Here is a 23,732-nt window from a genome sequence, read left to right as displayed (position 1 = left end):
TACTAAACATATAGAAATGGTTCCAGTTTTATTTGTGTATCAAAGAATGCACATTTACAAAAAATCTAATTTGTCATGTATCAAAGTGAAAGATTTAAAAAACACCACATATCCTATGTTGGTAAGAATGATGAGAAATGGCAGGCTTAATATACTATTGCTGTATTTTATAGAGAGGCAATTTGTAATACATTTTATAAAATTAAAAACTGTGCTTAGCTTTTGGTTAAGTCATTCCATTTCTAGGAAAATTTCCCTAAGGAAAGTATAGATCTGAAAAAAGAGTAGTTACAAGGGTGTTTATACAATTTTTTTCTATAGTGAACAACTCAACACGCAACAATTGGAGATCCTATCCCCCAGCTCTACTGAAGTATAATTGACAAATAAAAATTGGGTATACGATATGATGATTTGATATATGTATACATTATGAAATGATTATCACAATCAAGCAAATTAACATATCCATCACCTCACATAGCTACCTTAGTTTTCTTTCGTGATGAGAATGCTTATGAGCTATCTTAACAAATTTCAAGTAGACAGTACAGTATTATTAAGTCACCATGCTGTGCATTAGATCCCCAGAGCTTATTCATCTTATAACTGAAAGTTTGTACCCTCAGACCAATATGTCCCCCTTCTCCCCAACCCCTCCCACAAACTGGAGATTGTTAGTGCTGGTGTTCATGCTCTGGGGCTTGAGTCCAGGCTCTGCCACTCACAACTGATTGGACTCATGCTATTGCCTAACTCCTCTGTGTCTCAGTTTACTCATCTGTAAAACGAGGAGTACGTGTAGTCCCTATCTCATAGGGTGGATGTGAGACTTCAATGTGTCACACAGAAAGTGTTTAATAAATATTAGCTATTATTTTGTTCATGTTTAAGAATGATATATCCATATATTGGATACTATTCATCCATTAACATAGTAACTTAGAAGGTTATTCAATGACAAGCAAAAGTGTTTGTTACCCATTGTCAAACAAAACAGGTCATATACAAAATTATACATAAATTATCACATTTAAAAAATTACATAAGTGCATTGGTAAAGACTGAGAAAGATACATGTAAATGTTAGCAGTTTGTATCTTTAGATGGTAAAATTATGGGTCATTTTAACCTTCTTTCTTTTTGTTTGTCTCCTTTACATTTTCTACAATAAACATTTTTATAGGGAGAATGAGATAAACCAATCAAATAAATAATAAAAACAGCACCTTATTCTAAATCACACTTTTTCATGATTATAAGTTGCCTACATGAAAAATAGGGTAATTTTGATACGTTAAAGTATCAAACTATATATCAATACTGACAAAAACGTGGGCTTTATAGTTTTATAGACTGGATTTCAATTCTTAGCTGTGTGAACTTGGACATGTTATTAACACACCTAACCCCTAGATTCTTCCCAGTGAAAGGGGTTGAATATCTTTGCCTATCCAATGGGGATGTTGTGAAGCTCATTCATGAACTGAACAGAGATACAGAAATACAAGGTCTTGCAGCCATCAAATCCTACTGATGCTGTTAGATTTTCTGTCCCAAAGAAAGTATGGATCACATCTCCAGGAATTTTTTTTTGTTTTTTTTTAATCAAGGAGGTACTTGGGAGTTTGAGAGTCTTCCCAGTTACTATTAAAAACTCATCATATGAAACACGTGTCTGGCTCCAGGTTAATTCTTTTGTATAAATTTCTTTCCTCTTTTATTTTGCTACCAGGATAAGAGGGGCTGTGAGTCATTAAATTAAGGCAACATGAATTTCTGAAACTTCCACTTTTGTTTAAGATGCTTTTCCCAAAGTAAGCTGATATTTTACAGTGAGTTTTGAAAGAGACCCAATTTAATATTTTTTTTATAGGAACAGTGTCAGAGGTAGTTGGAGGGAATTGGAAAAATAGTAAGCAATAAAAAAAAATAATAAACAATAATAATTAGTAATAAAAGAAATAAAATCTATCATACATTTCTAGAGTTTAACCACCGTAGAGAAAGAATCTTGTTCTTCAGTCCAACTATTTTCTTTTCTCTTTGTCTTACTCTTAGCTATTATTAACAAAGATCAGATGGAAGTGTCCTAGAATTTGTCAGTGATTTGCATGATGGTTTTCAAGTTTCAAAGAGAAAAAAGCTAAAAACAAAAACAAAAAAGAGAAAAAAGCTGGCAGCTAACAAAAGTAAAACTTTTAAGGAAATTCTAACACTACTGAAATATGTTTTATTATAAGTGGGAAAGGTAGAGATGGAAATGCTGCTCTTACTGGAAGCTTTTTTATTTTTATGACAACCACCACAAAGCACTTGAAAGATGACCTATGACCAGCTTTCGATTACTGTTGTTGTTTTTCCTTTTTTATGTCTTTCCTATTGAGGGATCCCACCAATGGTAACCAAATGTATAATCCTTCTACCCTCTAATCTTTAATACAGCTTGCTCCTGAGACTAAGGCAGTCATTCATTGGATTATGGATATTCCTTTCGTGCTCTCTGCCAATCTCCATGGAGGAGACCTTGTGGCCAATTACCCCTATGACGAGACGCGGAGTGGTAGGTGTTCCTTCTGCTTCTCTAATGGTTCAAGGTTTACAATCATTTTATGAGGGTTTATAGGATGATTTCTATATGGACCATTCTTTTAAGGAACTGGCCATTAAGTGATTTTGCCTGTAGAAGGACGTATGTTTATTTCATGTGGCATTCGTATAAATATTTGGCAGAAAAGGACTGTAACTTTTTAATAAGTTTAGTTGAAGAGGACCGTGATCTTGACAGAATGCAAGAGAAAGGGAGAAAACAGAGGTCATGAACTTGGGTCACTCTTGAACCCTGATAGAATCGAGAGATAATGGAAATGATACAGGTTTGTGTACAATGGCTTAAAAATGAAAGCAGTCTTTTTGCAGCTTGATCAGGGCCCATGTGGATCTCTCCGCGTCTTACCATACACTCACGCTTTTGCATTTGGAACTGTTTCTAGTGGTGTCAGGGAGGGGAAAGTGGTGCTTTGACTTTCTCAAATTAGTTTTAGTTAAATTTCAGGCACAGCAAGCTTTAGTCAGATAGTTATTTTCAACTTAACTTTTTGTCACTCCAAGAAATTTCCTGCTATGGATGGGTTCTCAAGGGTCTTTGAAGAATTCATTCTTTGCAAGCACACGATGATAATTTTAGATATGGGAAACTTTGAGCCTTGGAGAGAGTCTTTGGTGAAACATTAAAATTTATAGATTTTGTAGTTTGTCAATAGCTGGGAAATTTAAAAGCCTGGCATATTTTATCATATATGAAGACACAGTGTATCAAAATATATATTATTTCTTTTTATATTACACATGGGAGATTTTTTTAAACTTTAAAACTCAAATACTGAAAAGTATGTGTGAGAATGATTCATGGTGGCTATGAGGTTACATTTTTTATTTTATTATTATTATTTTAAAGATTTTATTTATTTACTTGAGAGAGGGAGTGAGAGAGAGATAGAGATAGAGTGTGCACCCAGAGGTCACATTTTTTAAATTAAAAATTTTAACAATGGAAATCTCCTTTCTGTTTTCTCAGATCAAGTTTACCACGAGTTTATCACCTTTTCTCATGAAGCTTTCAGTGCATAAGTAGAATGTCCTTTCTACCCAATTTCTACATTGTGGTGTGGAACAGAATGGTATATAACTTAAACACTAAGTGTAATTGTTGAGCACTTAGACCATCACTCCTTTCCCATTGTGATGTTGCTTAAAAAAAAAAAAAAAAAAAAAAAAATCAGGGCGCCCGGGTGGCTCAGTTGGTTAAGCGACTGCCTTCTGCTCAGGTCGTGATCCCTGAGTCCTAGGATCGAGTCCCATATCAGGCTCCCCCGGCTCTGCGGGGAGCCTGCTTCTCCCTCTGCCTCTGCCTGCCACTCGCCCTGCTTGTGCGCGCTCTCTCTCTCTCTGTCAAATAAATAAATAAAATCTTAAAAAAAAAAAATCAGCAAGAGGGCACCTGGGTAGCTCAGTCGGTTAAGCGTGGCTTTCGGCTGAGGTCATGATCCCGGAGTCCTGGGATGGAGTCCCGCATGGGGCTCCCTGCTCAGCGGGAAGTCTGCTTCTACCTCTCCCTCGGCTGCTCTCTCTCGCTGTCAAATAAATAAAATCTTAAAAAAAAAATAGGTCAGCAAGAGACAACACTGAACCACTCTTTCAAAAACACGCAATGCTCTTTGGTCTATATTAATTTCTTTAACCTTGTGGGTTTATTTTCTAGGTAGTGCTCATGAATATAGCTCCTGCCCAGATGATGCCATTTTCCAAAGCTTGGCTCGGGCGTACTCCTCTTTTAACCCACCCATGTCTGACCCCAATCGGCCACCGTGTCGCAAGAATGATGACGACAGCAGCTTTGTAGATGGAACAACCAATGGTGCTGCTTGGTACAGTGTACCTGGTGGTGAGTTTCCGTTTCGCTTTGTGCTTCGGTGCTTCGGTGAATTATTTATAGTTACCATTTAGATGTAGAGAGCTTTCAGTCCTCCTCAAACATTAAGAAATAGACGAAATCTATGGTTCATCCATTAAAATTAGTTTTCTGCATGAATGGTTGCTATGTATAGTTTTGTTTTTGCTGATTCTTAAAAAATCAAGATGCTAATTGAAGACATATGAGAAATGAACTAAAGACGTCCATGGGAAAGACACAAATCGAATATTGTGAAATATCCTACTTAAGATAGCTTCCTTATTATATATATTATGTTAGTTAAGCTTTTACTATAGTCAAATGTATATATTAGAGGGCAGTGTATCTTGGTCCATATACCTTTTATTTTTCTTTTAAATGATGGGATAATGGGGACTATTTGATGTGGAATATTAGTTTATATTCACTACTGTAATAAGCACTATTAGATCATGAAGCTCTTCACCTTTTATGGGGTTGGAAAAGGGAAAAGCTCACAGGCAGCACGTTCGCTGGAGGAAGCATCTTCTAGGTGACCAGGGCAGCAATCCCGACTCCCTTTGCCCCACGTAGACTTTATAGAACTCTTATTTTCATGGTTAGTCGGACCATCAACAGTTGTGTAATACTCACTCTATCCAGGATGAAGAATGAAATGTAAAGATACTGATATGTTTTGTTTGTTTTTTTTCCACCCTCTTTGCCCAAGAACGATTTTCTATGACCCACCTGGAAATGCAAGAGAATTAGGGCAGTAGCAGCACTAGCGAATTATAGGGTTTGGGTTTGTTTAATATGCTTCTTTTATTGAATTATGCCCTGAGAAAAATATCCTTCCTGATATTTTTCTTTCTGATATATGTTTGTTTTGTTTTAACTTATATTTTGCATCAGGCCAGATCAGATTTAGCACTTTTGTCCCCCTATAGCCTGAGAAATAAAGTCAGATTTAGGATTTAGACTATGTCGAATATGTCAGATGGGAAGTAATTTCATAATTCAATTTTTATAAAAACTTTAATGATTCCTTTGGAATTACATTTATAGACAAACAGTGTATTGTCTACAGAATACCAAGAGATGTATATCTGTAAAATAATGACAATAATAATAATAATAATATTAATCTTAGTGAGTATGAACCACAATAATCAAAGAAAGCTTTCACTTTCTTTAGCTCTCTAGATAGTGAATGAAATCAGTGTCCTAGGTCCATGTTTTCTAGAAGCAGAGCCTGAGATAGGGATTTGGTTGCTTGTAATTTATTGAGGAAGTGCCCTTTAGGAAAAACCCTGTATGGAAGTGAGGGAAGCAGGGTAGGGAGGGGGATCGAGGTGAACAAGGATGTGGTCACAGGGACAGCCATAACCTCAGCCTGAGCTATTGGGAGAAAGGCCTCAAGTCTAAATCACAGGCAGGATTATCCTGCCCTGAGGCTAGGGGAAGGGGACCAACCTTTGGTGGCTTCATATAAGTCAGTCTTTGGTTGGGGATTGCCAAGAGGGTTTTGGAATGAGAGATAGGAGGGAGTAACCTCCCAAGCTAGGTGGTTTCTATCAGCCGCTCTCCTAGAAAACAGCAGTCAGCTCTGAGCTCTTAACAGCCAACACTCAAACAGCAATTTGGGGATGGACCCCCTGGCTCGGTGAAGCAATTCTGTGGGTACCAATAGCATTCACTACTAGCTTGAATCAGGTTCAAAGTAAAATTGTTCTGGATGCAGAATCTTCTCTCTTGGTACAGTTTGCAGTGTTCTTATTATGCCTCGTATGTAGTAGATACTCAGTGAATGTTAAATTAGTATGTAGTATGTTATTAAGACTCCCAAGCCCTTAGGAATCTACTGTGCTATTGGTTCAACTTAAAGAACAAAATAGTATGTCAGACCATCTTATATGACTGTCCAAGCTCTTCCCTGATAGAGAGGTAGGTTCAGAGGGATGCACATTTCTTTAGTAGCCCAGTAAGGGTTGAGGGTTTGACCCTATTGTCTTTTTAAAAAAAATTATTATTATTTAAAAATTTTATTTTCCCCAGATTAATGGACATATAATTGCATATAACATCATGTAAGTCTAAGGTGTATGATGTGATTTATTTCTTTATGTATTGCATAAATGATTACCTAATAAGGTTAGCTAAGACATCCATCACTTGACATAATTACCATTTTTCTTTTTTTTTTTTTTGTGGTGAGGACATTTAATATTTACTCTCTCAGCAGCTTTCAAATATATTATACAGTATTGTTAACTATAGTCACCATGCTGTATATTAGCTCCCCAGAACTTACTCATCTTATAACAAGCAGTTATAAGCTGGCTTTTTAAAATTTCGTATATGAGTGAGATCATTCAGTATTTGTCTTTCTCTGTCTGAATTATTTCACTTAGCATAATGCCTTCAGGGTCCATCCATGTTATTGCAAATGGCAGGATTTCCTTAATTTTTATGGCTGAATGATATTCCATTGTTTATATATACCACATTTTCTTTATCCATTCATCTGTCCATGGACACTTAGGTTGTTTCCATGTCTTGGCTACTGTGAATAATGCTGCAGTGAACATGGGAGTGCAGATATCTATCTCTTCTAGATAATGATTTCATTTTCTTTGGATATATACCCAGAATTAGGATTGCTAGATCATATGGTAGTTCTATTTTTAATTCTTTTGGGAACCTCTGAACCTACCTTTTCCAATAGTGAATATACCAATTTACATTCTCACCAACAGTGCACAAAAGTTCTCTTTGCATTTTTGCCAGCACTTATTATCTCTTATCTTTTTGATAATAGCCATTCTAACAGGTATGAGGTGAGATGTCTCATTGTGGCTTTGATTTGCATTTCCCGGATGATTAGTGATGTTGAGCATCTTCTTATATGTCAGTTGGTCATCTCTATGTCTTCTTTGGAAAAATGTGTAGTCAGGTTCTTTGTCCATTTTTAATTGGATTATTTGTTTCTTTGCTATTGAGTTGTATGAGTTCCTTGTATATTTTTTATATTAACCCCTCATCGGATAGTTTGCAAATATTTTCTCCCATTCTATAGATTGATTGTCTTTTCATTTTTTTTTGACTGTTTCTTTTTCTGTACTGAAGTTTTTATTTTTAGTTTGATGTAGTCCTGCTTGTTTATTTTTGCTTTTTTTGCTTGTGTTTTGTTGCCATATCCAAAAGCTGTTGCCAAGACCAAAGACAGGGAGGTTTTTCCCCTATGTTTTCATTCTTTTTTTTTTTTTTAAGATTTTATTTATTTGACAGAGAGAGGCACAGTGAGAGAGGGAACACAAGCAGGGGGAGTGGGAGAGGGAGAAGCTGGCTTCCCACTGAGCAGGGAGCCCAGTGCGGGGCTCGATCCCAGGACCCTGGGATCATGACCTGAGCCGAAGGCAGACGCTTAATGACTGAGCCACCCAGGCGTCCCTGCCCTGTTTTCTTCTAGGGGCTTTATGATTTCAGGTCTTACATTTACTTTTTCAATCCATTTTGAGTTAATTTTTGTGTATGGTGTAAAATAACATTCCAGTGTCTTTCATTTGTGCGTGGATATCCAGTTTTCCAATACCTTTCACTAAAGAGATTAGCCTTTTCCCATTGAATATTCTCAGTTCCCTTGTCAAATATTAGTTAACTGTGTGTGCCAGGATTTATATCTGGGCTCTTAATTCTGGACTTTTGATCTGTGTGTCTGTTTTTATGCCAGTATCATACCATTTTGATTACTATAGCTTTATAGTATAGACTGAAGTCAGAAAGTGTAATATCTCCAGCTTTATTCTTATTTCTCGATTGCTTTGGCTGTTTGGTGTCTTTTGTGGTTCCATTTAATTTTAGAATTTTTTTCTGTCTTTAAAGAATGCCATTGGAATTTTGATAGGGATTGCATTGAATCTGTAGATCATTTTGAGTAGTATGGACATTTTAATAATATTAATTCTGATCTATGAACACAGGACATCTTTCCATTTGTGTCTTCTTCAGTTTCTTTCATCAATGTCTTATAGTGTTCAGTTTATAGATCTTTCACCTCCTTGGTTAAATTTATTCCTGAGTATTTTATTACTTTTGATACTGTTGTAAATGGGATTGTTTTCTTCGTTTTTTGGATAGCTCATTGTTAGTTATAGAAATGCAACTGATTTTTGTATGTTGTTTTTGCAGCCTGCAACTTTAATGAATTTATTTATTGGTTCCAAGAGTTTTTCGGTGCAATCTTTAGGACTTCCTATGTATAAGATCTTATCATCTGCAAACAAAGACAGTTTTACTTCATTTTCTCCAATTTGGATGTCTTATTTCTTTTTCTTGCCTGATTGTTTTGACTAGGAGTTCTAATACTATGTTGAATAGGAGTGGTGAGAGTGGGCACCCTTTTCTTGTTCCTGATGTTAGAGAAAAACTTTCAGCCTTTCACCGTTAATGATATTAGCTGTGGGCTTGCCATATATAGCATTTATTATGTTGTGGTACATTCCTTTTACATCCAATTTGTTGAGTTTTTATCATGAAAAGATGTTGAATTTTGTCAAAATCTTTTTATGCAATTTTTGAGATGATTGTGATTTTTTTTTTTTAAAGATTTTATTTATTTATTTGACAGAGAAACACAGCAAGAGAGGAAACACAAGCAGGGGGAGTGGGAGAGGGAGAAGTGGACTCACTGCTGAGCAGACAGCCCGATGCGGGGCTCGATCCCAGGACCCTGGGATCATGACCTGAGCTGAAGGCAGACGCTTAACGACTGAGCCACCCAGGCGCCCCAAGATGATTGTGATTTTTATCTTTCATTTTATCAATGTGGTGTATCACATTTGTTGATTTGCATATGTTGAATCATCTTTATATCCCAAATATACAGTCTTCTTGATCATTCTGTATGATCCTTTCAATGTGTTGTTGAATTCAGTTTGCTAGTATTTTGTTGAGAATTTTTGCAACTGTATTCATCAGGGATATTGGCCTGTAGTTTTCTTTTCTTGTAATGTCCTTTTCTGGCTTTGGTATCAGGGTAATGCTGGCCTATAAAGTGAGTTTGGGAGTATTTCCTCCTCTTCAGTTTTTGGGAAGAGTTTTAGAAGGATTGGTGTTAATTCTTCTTTGAATGTTTGGTAGAATTCACCAGTGAAACCATCTTGGGCCTTTCTTTGTTGGGAAATTTTTGATTGCTTGTTCAGTCTTCTTACTAGTAATTGGTCTGTTTCAGATTTTCTGTTTCTTCCTAATTCAGTCTTGGTGGGCTGTATGTCTCTAGAAATTAATTATTTCTAGGTTATCCAATTGTTGGTCTATAATCATTCATAGTCTCTTAAGATCCTTTGCATTTCTGTCATATCAGTTGTAATGTCTCCTCTTCCATTTCTGATTATTTTTTGTGTTTTCTCTCTCTTAATTCTTTTTTTTTTTTTAAGATTTTATTTATTTATTTGAGAGAGAGAATGACATAGAGATAGCATGAGAGGGGGGAGGGTCAGAGGGAGAAGCAGACTCCCTGCTGAGCAGGGAGCCTGATGTGGGACTCGATCCCGGGACTTGATCCCGGGACTCGATCCCGGGACTCCAGGATCATGACCTGAGCCGAAGGCAGTCGCTTAACCAACTGAGCCACCCAGGCGCCCCTCTCTCTTAATTCTTAGTCTAGTTAAATGTTTGTCAGTTTTGTTTATCTTTAAAAAAAAAATCCAGCTATCAGATTTGTTGATCTTTCCTTTTGTTTTTCTTGTCTGTATTTCATTTGTATCTGCTCTGATCTTTCTTATTTCCTTCTTTCTGCTAACTTTGGACTTAGGTTGTTCTTCTTTTTCTAGTTCCTTGATATATCAAGTTAGATTGTTTATTCAAGATCTTCTTTTTTCTTAATGCAGGCATTTATTGTAATAAACTTTCCTCTTAGAACTGCTTTTAATGCATCCCATAAGTTTTGGTGTGCTGTGTTTCTATTTTTGTTTGTTTCATAATATTTTGGTTTCCCTTTTGATTTCCTTTTTGACCCATTGCTTGTTCAGAAGTGTGTTGATTTAATTTTCTACATAATTGTGAATCTATCCTGCATAATATTTCATGTGGGTTTGAGAAGAATGTGTAATTCTGCTGTTGGATGGAATGTTCCATTTATGTCTGTTAGGTACATTTGGTCTAACATATAGTTCAAGGACAGTTTTTACTAATAGATTTCTGACTGGATAATCTATCCATTGTTGAAACTGGGATATTGAAGTCTCCTATTATTATTGAATTGTTGTCTGTTTTTCCCTCCAGGCCTATTAGTATTGGCTTAATATATTTAGATGCTCCAGTGTTGAGTGCATATATAATTTTCAAGAGTTAGTTCCTTTGAGAAATTTACCCTTCTATCATTTTATAATGACTTTTTTTTGTCTCTTGTTAAAGCTTTTTGGCTTAAAGTGTATTTTGTCTGATAAAAGTATAGCTACTCCTACTCTTTTTAGGTTTCCAATTGCATGGAATATCTTTTTCCATTCCTTCACTCTAAACTTTCATTGTCCTTAAAGATGATGTGAGGCTCTGAGGCTCTGGTAGGCACCATAGAGTTGGATCCTGGTTTTTTGTTTGTTTGTTTGTTTGTTTTGTTTAAAATCTGTTCAGATATTCTATGTCTTTATGGAGGATTTAAACCATTAACATTTAAAAGATATATTAATACCATCTTATTGTTTTCTGGCTGTTTTGTAGTTCTCTTATTCCTTTCTTGCTCTCTTTCTGACCTCCTTTGTGAATTGATGATTTTCCTTAGTGATATGCTTTGGTTCTTATACCTTTATCTTTTGTGAATCTATTATAAGTTTTTGCTTTGTGGTTGTATGAGGCTTACATCTTATAGACATAACAGTCCATTTTAAGCTGATAACTTAATTTTGATTGCTTACAAAAACACTTTTTATGCCATTCCCCACCAATATTTTGTTTTTGATGTCACAGTTTACATTTTTCATGTTATGTATTCATTAATAAATTATTGTGGCTTTAGTTATTTTTAATACTTTTGTCCTCTAATTTTTATACTAGAGTTACATGATTAACACACTACCATAATACAGTATTAGAGTCTTTTGAATTTAACTCTATACCTACCTTTACCAGTATGCTGCATATTTTTATATGTTTCCATGTTACAAATTAGTATCCTTTCATTTCAGCTTCAAGAACACCTTGCAGCATTTCTTGTAAGACAGTTCTAATGGTGATGAACTCCTTCAGCTTTTGTTTGTTTGGGAAAGTATCTCCTTCATTTCTGAAGGACAACTTTGCTGAGTAAAGTTTTCTTGGTTGGCAGTTTTTTTCTTTCACTTTGAACATATCATCCCACTGTCTCCTGGCCTATAGGGTTTCTGCTGAGAAATCTGCTGATAGCCTTATGGCGGGGTGGGGGCTGTTCTTTTGTAAGTTATAAGTTTTTTTTTTCCCCCTTTTAGCTCCTTTTAAGATTATCTCTTTGTCTTTGATTTTTTTGACTGCTTTATTCTAATATGTCCTGGAGATCTTTTTGAATTGAAATTTTTGGGGACCTATGAACTTGGATGTCCAAATTTCCTCCTGGATTTAGGACGCTCTCAGCCATTATTTCTTGATACTAGCTTTCTGCCTCTTCTCTTTCTCTTCTCCTTCTGGGGCTCTGTGATGTGTAGGTTGTTTTTTTTCTTTTTTTTTAAATTTTATTTTATTATGTTATGTGGGTCACCATACAATACATCACCAGTTTCCGATGCAGTGATCCATGATTCATTGTTTTCGTACAACACCCAGTGCTCCATGCAATACGTGCCCTCCTTAATACCCATCACCGGGCTAACCCACTGCCCACCCCTGTCCCCTCTAAAACCCTCTGTTTGTTTCTCAGAGTCCATAGTCTGTGATGGCTCATCTCTCCTTCTGATTTCCCCCCCTTCATTTTTCCCTTCTTTCTCCTAATATCCTCCATGCTATTCCTTATGTTCCACAAATAAGTGAAACCATATAATTGACTTTCTCTGCTTGACTTATTTCACTTAGCATAATCTCCTCCAGTCCCATCCATGTTGATGTAAAAGTTGGGTATTCATCCTTTCTGATGGCTGAGTAATATTCCATTGTATATATGGACCACATCTTCTTTATCCATTCGTCTGTTGAAGGGCATCTCGGCTCTTTCCACAGTTTGGCCATTGCGGACATTGCTGCTATGAACATTGGGGTGCATATGGCCCTTCTTTTCACTACATCTGTGTCTTTGGGGTAAATACCCAGTAGTGCAATTGCTGGGTCATAGGGTAGCTCTATTTTTAATTTTCTGAGGAATCTCCACACTGTTTTCCAAAGTGACTATACCAACTTGCATTCCCACCAACAGTGTAAGAGGGTTCCCCTTTCTTCACAACCTCTCCAACATTTGTTGTTTCTTGCCTTGTCAATTTTTGCCATTCTGACTGGTGTCAGGTGGTATCTCAATGTGGTTTTGATTTGAATTTCCCTGATGGCTAATGATGATGCACATTTTTTCATGTGTCTGTTAGCTATATGTATGTCTTCTTTTGAGAAGTGTCTGTTCATGTCTTCTGCCCATTTTTTGACTTGATTATTTGTTTTTTGGGTGCTGAGTTTGAGAAGTTCTTTAAAGATCTTGGATACCAGCCTTTTATCTGTAATGTCATTTGCAAATATCCCATTCTGTGGGTTGCCTCTTTGTTTTGTTGACTGTTTCCTTTGCTGTGCAGAAGTTTTTTATCTTGATGAAGTCCCATAAGTTCATTTTTGCTTTTGTTTCACTAGCCTTTGGAGATGTATTTTGAAAGAAGTTGCTGTGGCTGATGTCAAAGAGGTTACTGCCTATGTTCTCCTCTAGGATTTTGATGGATTCCTGTCTCACATTGAGGTCTTTCATTCATTTTGAGTTTATCTTTGTGTAGGGTGTTAGAGAATGGTCGAGTTTCATTCTTCTACATGTGGCTGTCCAATTTTTCCCAGCACCATTTATTGAAGAGACTGTCTTTTTTCCATTGCATATTTTTTCCTGCTTTGTTGAAGATTATTTGACCATAGAGTTGAGGGTCCATATCTGGGCTCCCTATTCTGTTCCATTGGTCTATATGTCTGTTTTTGTGCCAGTACCATGCTGTCTTGTGATCACTGCTTTGTAATATAGCTTGAAATCAGGCAACGTGATACCCCCACCTTTGTTTTTCTTTTTCAACATTTCCTTGGTGATTCGGGGTCTTTTCTGATTCCATACAAATTTTAGGATTGTTTGTTCCAGCACTTTGAAAAATGTCATTGGAATTTTGATTGGGATGGCATTGAAGGTATAGATTGCTCTGGGTAGCATAGACATTTTAACAATGTTTTTTCTTCCATTCCATGAACTTGGAAAGTTTTTCCACTTTTTGTGTCTTCTTCAATTTCTTTCATGAGTGTTCTGTAGTTCCTAGAGTACAGATCCTTTACCTCTTTGGTTAGGTTTATTCCAAGGTATCTTATGGTTTTTGGTGCTATTGTAGATGGAATCGTTTCTCTAATTTCTCATTCTACAGTTGCATTTTTAGTGTATAAGAAAGCAGCTGATTTCTGTGCATTGATTTTGTATCTTGCCACATTACTGAATTGCTGTATGAGTTCTAATAATTTGGGGGTGGAGTCTTTTGGGTTTTCCACATAAAGTATTATGTCATCTGTGAAAAGAGAGAGTTTGACTTCTTCTTTGCCAATGTGAATACTTTTATTTCTTTTTGTTGTCTGATTGCTGCTGCTAGGACTTCTAGTACTGTGTTGAACAATAGTGGCAAGAGTGGGCATCTTTGACAAGTTCCTGATCTTAAGGGAAAGGCTCTCAGCTTTTCCCCATTGAGGTTGATATTCGCTGTGGGTTTTTCATAGATGGATTTTATGAACTTGAGGAATGTTCCCTCTATCCCTATACTCTGAAGAGTTTTAATCAGGAAAGGGTGCTTTATTTTGTCAAATGCTTTTTCTGCATCAATTGGGAGGACTATATGGTTCTTCTCTCTCCTCTTATTAATGTGTTTTATCACACTGATTGATTTGTGAATGTTGAACCATGCTTGCATCCTGGGGATAAATCCTACTTGGTCGTGGTAGATGATCCTTTTAATGTATTGTTGGATCCTATTGGCTAGAATTTTGTTGAGGATTTTGGAATCCATATGCATCAGGGATATCGGTCTGAAATTCTCCTTTTTGATGGGGTCTTTGCCTGGTTTGGAGATTAAGGTAATGCTGGCCTCACAGAATGAGTCTGGAAGCTTTCCTTCTACTGTTTCTATTTTTTGAAAATACTTCAGTAGAGGGCGCCTGGGTGGCTCAGTTGGTTAAGCGACTGCCTTCGGCTCAGGTCATGATCCTGGAGTCCCAGGATCGAGTCCCGCATCAGGCTACCTGCTCAGCAGGGAGTCTGCTTCTCCCTCTCCCACTCCCCGCTCTTGTGCTCTTTCTCTCTCTCACTCTCTCTCTCAAATAAATAAATAAAATCTTAAAAAAAAAAAAAACAACTTCAGTAGAATAGGTATTATTTCTTCTTTGAATGTTTGGTAGAATTCCCCAGGGAATCCATCAGGCCCTGGACTCTTGTTTTTTTGGGAGGTTTTTGATCACTGCTTCAATCTTGTTACTGGTTATTGGCCTCTTCAGGTTGTCAATTTCTTCCCGTTTCAGTCTTGGGAATTTATAGGTTTCCAGGAAGGCATCCATTTCATCCAGATTGCTCAGTTTATTGGCATATAGTTGTTGATAATAATTTCTAATAATTGTTTCTATTTCCTAGGTGTTAGTCATGATCTCTCCCCTTTCAGTCATAATTTTATTAATTTGGGTCCTTTCTTTTTTCTTTTGGATAAGTCTGGTCAGTGGTTTATCGATCTTATTAATTCTTTCAAAGAACCAGCTTCTAGTTTCGTTGATCTGATCTACTGTGTTTCTGGTTTCTAATTCATTGATCTCTGCTCTAATCTTAATTATTTCTCTTCTAATGTGTGGCTTAGGTATCGTTTGTTGCTTTTTCTCTAGTTCTTTAAGGTGTAGAGGTAGTTGGTGAATTCGGGATTTTTCTATTTTTTTGAGTGAGGCTTGGATGGCTATGTATTTCCTCCTTAGGACCACTTTTGCAGTATCCCATAGGTTTTGGACCAGTGTGTTTTTGTTCTCATTGGTTTCCATGAATTGTTTAAGTTCTTCTTTGATTTCCTGGTTGACCCAAACATTTTTGAGCAGAGTGGTCTTAAGCTTCCAAGTGTTTAAATTTCTTTCAAATTTTTTCTTGTGATTGAGTTCCAGTTTTAAAGCATTATGGTCTGAGAATATGCAGGGAATAATCTCAGTCTTTTGGTATCAGTTGAGACCTGATTTGTGACCCAGTATGTGGTCTATTCTGGAGAAAGTTCCATGTGTGCTCGAGAAGAATGAGTATTCTGTTGTTTTAGGATGGAAAGTTCTGTATATATCTATGAGGTCCATCTGGTCCAGTGTGTCATTCAAAGCTCTTGTTTCTTTTCTTTTCTTTTTTTTTTTAAAGATTTTATTTATTTATTTGACAGAGATAGAGAGAGAGAGCACAAGTAGGCAGAGAGGCAGGCAGAGAGAGAGGGAGAAGCAGGCTCTCTGCTGAGCAGGGAGCCCTATGCAGGACTTGATCCCAGGACCTTGTGATCATGACCTGAGCCGAAGGCAGCCGCTTAACCAACTGAGCCACCCAGGCACCCAAAGCTCTTGTTTCTTTGTTGATTTTCTGCTTAGATGATCTGTCTCCTGCTGAGAGTGGAGTATTGAGGTCTCCTACAATTAACGTATTGTTATCAATATGACTCTTTATTTTAGTTAACAGTTGGCTTATGTAGATGGGTGCTCCCATGTTGGAGGCATAGATATTTACAATTGTTAGATCTTCTTGTTGGATAGACCCTTTAAGAATGATATAGTGTCCTTCTGTGTCTCTAATACAGACTTTAGTTTAAAATCTCATTTGTCTGATGTAAGAATTGCTACCCCAGCTTTCTTTTGAGGTCTGTTGGCATGGAAGATGGATCTCCATCCCTTCACTTTCAGTCTGGATGTATCTTTAGGTTCAAAATGAGTCTCTTGTAGACAGCATATAGATGGTTCCTGTCTTTTTATCCAGTCTGCAACCCTGTGCTGTTTTATGGGAGCATTTAGGCCTTTCACATTGAGAGTGATTATTGAAAGATATGAATTAATGATCATCATGTTGCCTGTGAAGACCTTGTTTTTATAGATTGTCCCTGTAAATTTCTTTTCTATATCAATCTTGGGGTCTTTCTCTTTTTATTGAACCCCCCTTAATAATTCTTGCAGGGCCGGCTTAGTGGTCACATAGTCTTTCAGTTTCTGCCGGTCTTGGAAGCTCTGCATCTCTCCATCTATTCTAAATGACAGCCTTGCTGGATAAAGTATTCTTGGCTGCATGTTGTTCTCATTTAGTACCCTGAATATATCTTGCCAGGCCTTTCTAGCTTGCCATGTCTCTGTGGATAGGTCTGACGTCATTCTGATGTTCCTCCCTCTGTACGTAAGGAATCTCTTCCCCCTAACTGCCCTTAAGATGGTTTCCTTGGTTCTAAGGTTTACGAGTTTTACTATTATATGCCGGGGTGTTGACCTGTTTTCCTTGATCTTGGGAGCGGTCTTCTCTGCCTCTAGGACATGAATGTTTGTTTCATTCCCCAGATTAGGGAAGTTCTCAGCTATGATTTGCTCAAATGTATCTTCTAGTCCTTTCTCTCTCTCCACCCCCTCAGGGATTCCAATAATTCTGACATTGGAACATTTCATGGTGTCACTTATTTCTCTGATTCTATTTTCATGGATTCTGAGTTGTTTTTCCCTGGCCTCCTCTTTTCCCTTTTTGTCTATTAATTGGTCTTCTAGGTCACTAATTCGTTCTTTTGCCTCGCTTACTCTAGGTGTTAGATTATCTAGATTAGATTGGATCTCATTGATAGCATTTTTAAGTTCTGCCAATTCAGCTTTCATTTCTGCCCTTAGAGACTGTATGTTGCCATTAATTGATTTCTCCATTCTAGCTATTGTCTTCACAATTGCTAGCCTGAATTCAATCTCCGACATCTTGGTTATATCTGAAACCATTTGTAAATCTGTGGCATAAGTCAGAGTCTCTGAGTCTTTCCTATTTTGGGGGTTCCTCCTCCTAGTCATTCTGTTGAGGGTGTTTGAGGGGAAGTACAGAGTCCAAATTATTGACCACATCCCAAGCAAGATGCACCTGTTTTCTAGGGACCTTAGGGTTGCTGGCCTCTTGTTTTCCCAGCCTGTCTCATGGGGGAGGGGCCTACCGTGCTGTTACTCAAGCAACCCTGTTTGGGCAGATTTGCCCTGCCCCCTGTGGTGGGTGATGGGCTCAGTGAAAACTGTTTTTTGGGGGCTTTTTTTCTCTGGTGGCTTTCCCTGGTGGCTTTCCGCGTCTTTTCCAAGAGTCAGAGCAGAAGAAACCCTTTCCAGTCCTCTGCCTCAGAGCAGAGAGATCACAGTCTGTTCTTCAGTGAGCTCTCCAGGCCACATTATCTCCGTTTCTGTCTGTGCTGCTTAAAACTGCAGTGGCCCTGGGTTGTGCGCCTCTCAGCAGTGCTCCCAGTCCTTGACTCCAGGTAGGGGCACGTCTCTGCTCTTTGGGCTTCTAAAACCGCCAGCCACCCCCAGTTCACATGCGTGGCCCCGCAGCTCTGGGTTTCCATCCAGGGGCAACCCTAAAGTCCTTTCCCCACTGCTACCAGTCTTCGAGTGTGTGCCCGGTCTCCAGCACTGGAGGCTGTCGCTCACCGGCAGTATAGGATCCCGGCAGCCAGGCTCCCTCCCGCTGTCGTTTATCCTCCGATATGTGCCTGTGGAATCACAGCTCCCTGCTTTGTACCTCGAAACCAACCACCTGTGATATTCTGTTTGTAGAGATCCAGATGTATCTTCTTACATCTCAGGCTGATTTCGTGGGTGTTCAGAGTGGCCTGGTAGATATCCATCTCAATTCCAGGGACTGGTTGGAATAGGGTTCCCCTACTCCTCTGCCATGTTTTCCCCACCTGTAGATTGTTTTCTTAATGGTATCCTGTAGTCATGTAAGCTTTCTTCACTCTTTTTCATTCTTTTTTCTTTGTTTTCCTATGGCTGGATGATTTTAAATGACCTGCTTCCTTTAAAAGAATCTGCCTCCTGATTCTTTCTTCTGCTTGATCCAGTCTGATGTTAATGCTCCGTATTGCATTTTCCTCCTTTTAATTCTTTGTATTTTTGTTGTTGTTGTTGTTTTTTAGTTCTTGAACTTCTGTTTGGTTCTTGTTATGATTTCTTTCTGTTAAACTCATTTTGTTCATGTATAATTTTTCTGATTTCATGAACTTGTTTCTGTTTTTTCTTGTAGGTCACTGAGCTTCCTTAAAACAACTATTTTGAACTTTTTATTGCGAAAATCACAGATCTCCATTTCTTTGGGGTTGGTTACTAGAAAATTATTGTGTTCCTTTGGTGGTGTCATGTTTCCTTGATTTTTCATGTTCCTTGAAGTCTTGTGTTGTTGCCTTCCCATTTGAAGAAGAAGGTCACCTCCTCTGTCTTTACCAACAGGCTTTGGTAGAGTAATAACTTCTCTTAGCCCTGTTAGGAATTCTGAGGCTTTCCCAGACCTTTTCTATGCTATACCTCCTCCTTACTTCTTAGGGGGAGAATTCTTAAAATTGTGTGCCTTCTTTTGATCCTGCAGGGTCAGGTCAGTTGCTGATAGCCTACTGTTTGCTTTCTCTAGGGCAGTGCTAAATGCTCAAATTTCTCTCAGCCCTGCAGAGTTGGGCCGGCTTTCTGTGTGTGCTCATTGGGCATCTGAAAAGGCTTGCTGTTGCTACTGTCAGTGGCATGCAGAGGGAGCTGGCCACAGGGTGAGGTGTGTGGATGGGGTGTGCAGAATGTTAGGGGTGCCTGTGGGCCAGTTGAGGGGATCTGCAGGCAAGGTGTCTCCAATGGCTAATGGATAGGCTTCCTGATGGAGTCTGTGATGTGGTTAGTAAGATCCACATCCCTTTGATACACTCTGGAAGTCTTGGCTAATGTTCCCCCAGCCATTCCCTGCCCTGGTCATGTAGTATACTTAGGTTTTCTGGATGGGGTGAGAAAGAAGCTGTGTCCAGCACAACTCACTCACGTTCCCACTTTCCCTCATGAGAGAAATCATGGACCAAAAAGTTCTCTCTTGGGACTGAGCTGTGCCACATCAGGGAAGGTCTGATGAAAATAAAGCAAAACCATTACTCTTACTTTCTTCAGTGTATCCAGTCTCTGATTTTTCCCTCCAGTGGTGTGCTGGAACTTCTGCCCTGAACTCCTGGCCTTCCACAAAGGCACTTTGTTCCATGGGTGATTGTCAAGATTGGCGTTCTTTTTCTAGGAAGATTGTAGAAAGCTCCTATTCTGTCATTTTGATGTCATTGTTCCCTGTTATCTTCTTTGAAGACAGTTCCAGCAATGCAAAACATGGTTGATGCCTGCTTTAGCACCCAACAACAGCAATGCATTAAGCTAAGTGATTGCTTAAGAACCCAAGAGAGTTTCTGCTCTAAGGCAGTAACAGCCTCCCAATTATGTTGTTCTGTCCCTTATGGTAGGTGATTTTCCTTGTGGTTTCCCACAGGCTACTCAAAATGCACCGGTTGGTGTATCTTTTGCTTAGCTCCCAATTCAGCAGAACGGCTTGTGTAGAGCTTTCGTCTCCACATGTATATTTTGACTTTCCATTTGGTGCCTTGGCAGGAATGCAAGACTTCAATTATCTCAGCAGCAACTGTTTCGAGATCACTGTGGAGCTTAGCTGTGAAAAGTTTCCACCTGAAGAGACTCTGAAGAGCTACTGGGAGGATAACAAAAACTCCCTTGTTAGCTACCTCGAGCAGGTAAACACCACCTCCAGCATAAAATGGGAGATCTCAGAGCATTTAAACCTGGCATACAATCGTTTCCTGTGAGGAGTCCAGTCCAGGGGAGTCCATCTGACTCAGAATGAGGATGCTACATTTGGAAAACATGTCGGTAGTAGTCAAACAGGCTTTCATTTGTCATAGGTTTTGTGGCTCATGAATATTCACTGAGAACTGATTAAACTGAGATTTGTGGTAAAGTGAAGTGACATCCTGTGTTCATTCATATTGCTCTAAGCCAGGCAGTCCTAGGACCCTCCTCCCTGATTGTCTTGGGCCTGTAGGGCATCCCAGGCAGGACCACGACAAGGGTGAGGTAAGTGAGGCGCCTGGGGCCCAAAACTTAAGGAGGTATTTATTCTTCAGGGCGTGTGGGTATAGGATCAGCACCCGAGTGTGAGTGCCTTCTTAAATTCTGTGCCCCATATGCCCCACTTGTTTCACCCTCCACTGAGCGGGATCTGAGGTAATCATAATACCTATAGCTTTCCTTTATTGGGTGTTTATTGTTTCCCAGGCATTGTTCTGAATGTCTTACATGTAATCATTAATGCATTTAATCTTCACAACAACCTTATGATAGAAGTTGTATCATCGTCGTCATCATCATCATCATCCCTGAATTAAAAATGAGGGATCAGAGACACAGACAAGTCAAACAGCTTGCCTGAAGTCACTCAGGCAGAATTTGAATCCAGGCTGTGTCCTTCCAGAATCACCATGCCATATTGCCTCTGATGACACACAAGCCTAGATCTGTGCTAGAGAGGCACTTAAGTAGCCATTCCAGTGGGGTCTCTACGGAATTTGGGGGGAATCTCACCATCTGCAAGAGTAAGATAACTTACCTACTGAGATTAAACCCAGGCCAGTCCCCTGCCCACCCTACACCTCTATACTGTGTTGACATTGGCACCAGGGGCCGCGCTGGTGAAACAGACCTAAAGACTCTGATCCTTGCCTGTGGTGCCTTGATGGGCTTCAAATTCCATTCTGTATGTGGCTTTTTACACCCAAAGCTAAGCAGAGTGATGTCAGTTTCACACGCCAGCAGATAGTCCAGACTAATTTAAAAACTAATTTGATATGAACAAATGATGTTAAATAAACATGAAGCTATTTGCATATATGTGGACAACATATACATAGGACACCAGTGCATTTAAAAAAATGTAAAATCAGCTTAAGTATTCTTTTACACGTGTCAGATATCCATATAACACCTTACTAAAAGTGATTCTCATGGAATAGATCCACCAATTACAAAGATTAAAAATTACATTACACAGTTTTTCAATCAGTGGAATCCTGCTGCATGTTAATATAAAAAGGCATTTTCTACAACAAAAGCTGAGGATAATTAGCCATGCTGACCCCAGAGCAACCCTGATAAGAACCCCCGAATAGCATCTCCTTCGAGGAGAGCTATAAATACATTTTTTGGGAAGAGGAAGTAAGACTGGGCTATTTGAAAAGTCCTCCACTTAGATGTCAAATAATGCCTCCTTTATAACAGTGCTTTTCATTCTATTTATATAGTTCTTTCAACAAAAATTTATTCAGGTACTCTAGTGTCTTAGGCACACTGTGAAGCACTGGGGATAGAAGTCTTCATATTAGTGAGTTCAGAAACGTCAGTACCGAATCACACGAGAGGATGATAAATGCTAAAATAAAGGTCAGTTACAAAAAGCCATGGCAGCACACTGGGTTCCTAAACCAGTCCTGCTCATTAATTTAAAAAAGAGTTTCAGCTGCTGCTTAGGTCTTAGTTATTAAGAAAAAACTCAAGACAAAACAAAACCCACAAATGTGTACCATCAGGAAAGAGGAGAATATGTGTTATATTTATGGTGGCAAGTAAGCATGTATCAGATCATCAATTTTTATAGAAATAAGCTGGAAAGAAGAGGGAACAGGTCGTACAGTGCTGTTTTATGCCACTTGGAATCAGAATTTGATCTGTCCACAGACCCATAGGATCCACCCTGATAGGACCTCAGTGTTATGGTACCAGCTGTGTGGAAGCAGTGAGAGTGATGTTTACAATGGGCTCATCCAGCTTGCTTCATAGAACACTTAGTTTAGGGAATCAAAGGCTGATGACAGGTCAGTGAAGACTGCCAGAAATTCTGTGTTGAAATTATTTTATTGACAATGGGACAGAGTACGGTGGGGCTTAGTAATTGAACACCTGGACCTAAAGTCTAAGTGTGGACTAGTTTACAACTCATGGAAAATAGGTGATTGGAAGGTCTAATTCTGTAATTGGTTGAAAGGAAATCCCTTGCAGGGCTTTAAAGGGATGTTTGCAGGAACTGGAATTGTAAAGTTAATTAAGATAAATAGTTCGCTATGGTGGAGAGCCTCTCACTCAATAGCTTTGGAACAGTCTAGTTCTTAAAATTCCCAAAGAAATTCCCAAAGAATGGTTTGTGGGCACTGGCATCAGAATCACTTAGGTTCTTGTTAAAAATGACTTTCCTGGCCCACCACTGAATCCCACTCCCTGCATGGTAGGACCCCAGAGTCTCCATTTCAATAAACTCTTTGGCTGATACCTAACGTATGGGAGGGCTTAAGGGTCAGTGATATGAACAGTTCTAGTAACAATGGAATCTCTGTTTTTTTTTTTTTTTTTTTTTTTTTCCAGCGTTGGTTGATTGATGTCCTGGAATCTGAGGAGAGAGCATTATAGGAAGGACAAGTGTAGTAAATAGCTTCTTCAGGCATGAGTGAAATTTGAACTTCCATGATTTCCTTTGCGAAAGCCATAAAATGACAGCATTTCCTGATCTGCATTCATGTGGAGTTGTGAGAGCCTGTAACACTTCCGTTGAGATTTATTACTACAGTGGAATTTTTCAGAGAAGTTTGCTCCAAAATTGCCATATCAGAGATAGATATCTACTTATTTCACTATTTCTTAAATGGCATACTATAAGTCTTGGGTTGCAGAGGCAGAAAAAGTAAAGTCATGAATATTAACTGGGTATATTTGTGCCTAATGCAGGCGAACTATGTGTTTTTGAAGTGATTGACTTATTTTCGAATGGCAAGGAAATTTAAAACTTTCATTTCTCTAAGGTTTATAATATTGATAATACCAGGATTATAGTGCCTCAGTGAGCATAGAGTACATGTGGGTAAATAATGGCTTGTTTACAAGCCTTCTAAATTTCCTTGAAGAGCCCTCATATTAAGAAATTTGAAGTTTGTATTTTTCCTCTGATTTTCTGCTCTCTGTGTAGCTCTCTTCCTCTTCTCTAAATTTTTTCGGATCTCCAAATTGCCTTTAGAGAAAGGAAATACATGTTATTTTTGTAGGGTTTTAGAGA

At 38.4% G+C, this 23,732-nt stretch overlaps 1 protein-coding gene across 1 annotated transcript in view; it reads left to right on the top strand.

Annotated features, from left to right (window-relative positions):
• CPE (carboxypeptidase E) overlaps positions 1-23,732 on the top strand; it is a 117,923-nt gene that overhangs the window by 87,665 nt on the left and 6,526 nt on the right. Inside the window, exons 4-6 of the mRNA XM_021698790.2 lie at positions 2,446-2,563; positions 4,262-4,444; positions 20,231-20,370. Coding sequence (XP_021554465.1) covers positions 2,446-2,563; positions 4,262-4,444; positions 20,231-20,370 — 441 coding nt within the window. The remainder of the gene's footprint in view (positions 1-2,445; positions 2,564-4,261; positions 4,445-20,230; positions 20,371-23,732) is intronic.

Source organism: Neomonachus schauinslandi, chromosome 2 (assembly GCF_002201575.2).
Source record: "Neomonachus schauinslandi chromosome 2, ASM220157v2, whole genome shotgun sequence".
NCBI lineage: Eukaryota > Metazoa > Chordata > Mammalia > Carnivora > Phocidae > Neomonachus > Neomonachus schauinslandi.
The sequence above is the reverse complement of the archived record's forward strand: the minus strand, read 5'-3'. Positions and strand labels throughout refer to the sequence as shown.